General features: G+C 51.9%; 1 protein-coding gene across 1 annotated transcript; it reads right to left on the bottom strand.

Moving 5' to 3' along the window:
• Positions 1 to 1,484: 1,484 nt before the first annotated feature.
• LOC125532102 (dof zinc finger protein 2-like) lies at positions 1,485 to 2,800 on the bottom strand. Its single transcript, XM_048696291.1, has one exon. It carries the CDS (start codon positions 2,448 to 2,450, stop codon positions 1,674 to 1,676), a length of 777 nt encoding a protein of 258 aa, XP_048552248.1. The 5' UTR covers positions 2,451 to 2,800; the 3' UTR covers positions 1,485 to 1,673.
• Between the last annotated feature and the right edge of the window lie 1,101 nt (positions 2,801 to 3,901).

The following is a 3,901-nucleotide window of genomic DNA, read 5'->3' as shown; positions in this document are numbered from 1 at the left end:
ATGATTGATAAAGCTAGGGCTAGACGATATATTATGCTCATTAAATGATTTAGCAACAACATACGCATTATTTGTATCTACATAGGTGAATTGGGTATTCATGTTACCTTTGTAAATTGCAAACCCTAGACGACGATCTCTTCGTAGCAAGAACGGGCCGAAGACCGTTCAAAGCTTCGTCCCCAGCGGAGTCGCCAAAAAGTGTGTTCGCACACGAACACGTCACCGTGTACCCCCGACGCCGGGGGTGATGCACCGCAGCTCACGTCGAAGGAGACCCGTCTGGAAGCACGGTACGCAAGCAATCCGACGGGTGCTTTTGAGGAACCGAAACCCCACACGCCCGGGAGGGACCCCGTCAGGGCGCGCAGCGGCTATGGGCTGCCCTAAGTCGACCTGATCGCCCCTAGGGCCTCGATGTTCGTCGCCCTGCAATAAGAAGAACAGACGAAGAACGAGGAAGAAGAAGAACTAGGGTTAAAGAGAAAAGATAAAAGATAAAAAGTGGTAGATGATTTGATCGATTGTGTGTTGTTCAATCGGCCGTCACCCCTTAGGTATATAAGAGGCGGCTGGACTTCTCGTGCAAGGAAAAGGCTTGGATTCACGTCCAAAACCCTAGTCAAATTCGGATTGATTTTGTCTGAACTTTTCAAAACTGTTCGGTGTAAACTGGCTGGACCTTGCGGGTAATTTTTAAGGTGGTAAACAACCTTGGATGAAAACGAGCCCAAAAGCAATCTTGATCGTTTCGACGAGATGAACGACTTTCATGTTTGAACGTTTTTTGATCAGAGGTCATCTTGAGGGCCAAATTGATCGCGCAAAACATATTATTATTCGCGCTACCCATCAGACAGGGTGTCTGGTGGGGTGCGCCACTTTTGGCTCGTGATAGAGTTGTATTCGGATGGCTGTAACTTTTGCATACGAATTAGGATTGGGACGATTATTATATCAAAATCGACCGTTTCGACGAGACGAAGACAATTCGTGTAAAAAGTTTTCTCATACGTGGCCATTTTGGAGGCGTAATCAGCCGAATAGTGTTCTGGATATAAAATCTCAGTACTTCGAACACAACTTCAGCATTGGAGATGAGACCGGATGGCTATAGCCCAAATATCAAAGTTTATCTTTTTGATGAAACGGAACTTTCTCACTTTGAGCATTTTCCCATTTGAGGCATTCTTAATTATATTTTCAAGCATGCCAAAATTTGATGTCAACGGGAGGCATGAAATTGCTTGAAAACGCCAAATTACCGCACATATAGCAGAGCGAAATATACCGTCGCTGACTTCGCACGGTCCAAAGTCTTCACATCTACTCCCTCCGTCCTTAAATAAGTATATGTCCTTTTAGATATTTTAAATGGACTATCACATACGGATGTAAATAGACATATTTTAAAGTGTAGATTCACTCATTTTGCTTCGTATGTTGTTACTTGTTGAAATCACTTATATTTAGGAAGGGGGGAGTAGTATACTATTTTACTATATTAAGCACGTACGAGAGGAATACTCACACTGTTATACAAGCATACTTATATAGTGGCAGATCGGAAGCCAAAGTGCACAGATTGTCATTTTTTTCGTCCGGAACATCGTGGGCACGCGCAGCTAGACGAACGATGGAACCTCCCCACCCCGAAGCTCACGTCGTACTGCTTAGAAAGTCCCGTCGAAACCGGGCATGTCATCCTGCAGCTGCCATCCGCTCCAGTACTGCGCGCCTGTGCCGCAGTTGGCATCTGCCGCCGGAGCCGTGCCTCCGGCCGCGCCAACATCGCTGGCGCCCTGCGGTGCTGGTGCGGCACCGCTCATTTGCTGCCACGCGCTCAGGTCGATGCCGTAGCCGCCGCCCCCGCCGACGGCCGTGAAGCTTGCCGACTGGGACAGCATCTGCCTCAGGATGTCGGCCGGGATGAACGCGTCGACGGCGCCGGCCGGTCCGCCTGCACCGCTGCCCTGCGTAGCCGCCGTCGCCGCCGCAGCAGACACCTCCGTGGTGACGACGGTGGAGGGAGCCTTAGCGCCGCCCTTGCCCCCGCCGTTGCGCCTGTTCTTGCGGCCGCCACCGACGGGCACGTCGCGGAGCGTGCCGCCCTCGGTCCAGTGCCGGCGGCACGCCCGGCAGAAGTAGCGCGGCTGCTTGCGGCTGTAGTTGTTGTAGTAGCAGAACTTGGTGTTGGCCGACCTGCAGCGCGGGCACTGCCGCGGCGGCGGGCGCGGCAGCGGCGGGTGGCCCGCGTGCCTGCCCCCCTGCCTCACCTCCAGCGCCCCGACGCCGTCGGCACCGTATAATCCTCCGGCCTGCTGCACCAGAGCGCCGCACGAGAAGCCCTGCGCCACGACGGAGGAAGGCGGCGGCTGCCTAGGGATCAGGTAAGAGAGGGGCGACGAAGCGGAAGAGGAAGAAGAGCCGGGCGGAAAGGGCGACGCCATGGCTGGCCGGTCCGCGCCGCGAGGGCCAGGGCAGCAGCCTGCTGGCGCTGGCGGCGGCGAGGCGGGCGCGCTTGCTGCTGCGCGGGGCGGAAGACGACGACGACGACGACCAGGTGGAAGAAGAGGAGTTCCACGGTGAGGCTCTGTGCATGTCGCTCGGACCGGCCGGTCTGCCGCCGCAGCTGCCCTCCCCTGCCTCGATCGGTGCGATCTCCTTGCTTCAGCTGTGACTGTGAGAGGTAGTACTGGCTGGGTAGTGAGACGGTGGTGGCTCTCGCCGGGAAGCTAAGGTGGATCGGAGGCGTCTCGTGGTCGTGTCTGCGTTGGTTATATAGGGAGCGGGCGCGCGATCTTCGATTAGGCGAGGGAGGGAGGGAGGGAGGCGGCTTTGGTTGCTTAAGGGTTAAGGCCATAGTGGAGGGGACGGAGATCTGCGCGCGCAACGGGAAAGCTTTGCACCAAGCAAACGTATACGTGGAACGACGATCTGACGGTGGGTGGGGGCCCTAGTCGCGCGCGCTTTTGCCGAGTACAGTCACGGCCAGGTTTTCGCGGCAAGAGAGAGAGACACAGCTCGTGTGTCACCTGCTCGTTTTTCTAATGCCCTGCCCTAAAATCATTTCTAGCAAGCGCTTAGGTTATGTATCATATCAACGGCCATGAACCATGCTTGCCGGTGGAGATCATTTTGCCTTGCCGGGATACAAACAACAAATGATGGGTTTTGATATCTGGTGAGGAGGATGATACAACCATGAGAGAAGCTACACCTACTGACAGATTCTTATGGAATTAAAATCAGGGTGGATTAGTGGGAGACGGTAACCCTCCCTCCCATAAGATTAGGATTTTCGCTGTCAAAATAGGGGTGAATTAATGAGCTGCTCTTGCTAGTTAAGCTCGTTAAGTTTAACGAGCAAAAACCTGCTTGACTTGTTCGTTGAAAGGTTTAAAGCTCGCGAACATTTGTTAATGGGTATTACCTTCTTTTGCTTCAGCTATGAGGTTTTGCTATCTATATGGAACAAGTGTGCAGCTGTGATTTTTTACAAAAAGGAAGTGAGCATGGGAGGAGGTGCACTAGTTGCTACTCCCTATGGGCTGGGTTGGGTCAATTAGATCAAATAGAAGGGTTGAGGTGCCCCGACATATTGCCATTTAAGATAAGAATATGTGTTGTGTTGTATTAACAAGCTTAACAATCTACTTCTGAAACTAGTTAGCGTGTTTGTTAAGCTTGTTAAGTTTAACGAGTTGAAACTAGTGATTGATATCTATTATTAAGAAGTACTACCAGCTTAACGATCTGCTCCTGAAACCAGCTAACTCGTTCGTTAAGCTTGTTAAGTTTAACGAGTTGAAACTAGTGATTGCTTTGTTCATTAAGAAGTACTACAAACTTAATGAGCCGAGATACTGAGCGTTCGTTCAGCTTGTTCAGTTTAACAAGT

Source organism: Triticum urartu, chromosome 1 (genome assembly GCF_003073215.2).
Source record: "Triticum urartu cultivar G1812 chromosome 1, Tu2.1, whole genome shotgun sequence".
NCBI lineage: Eukaryota > Viridiplantae > Streptophyta > Magnoliopsida > Poales > Poaceae > Triticum > Triticum urartu.
This window is presented reverse-complemented; position numbering and strand designations above follow the sequence as displayed.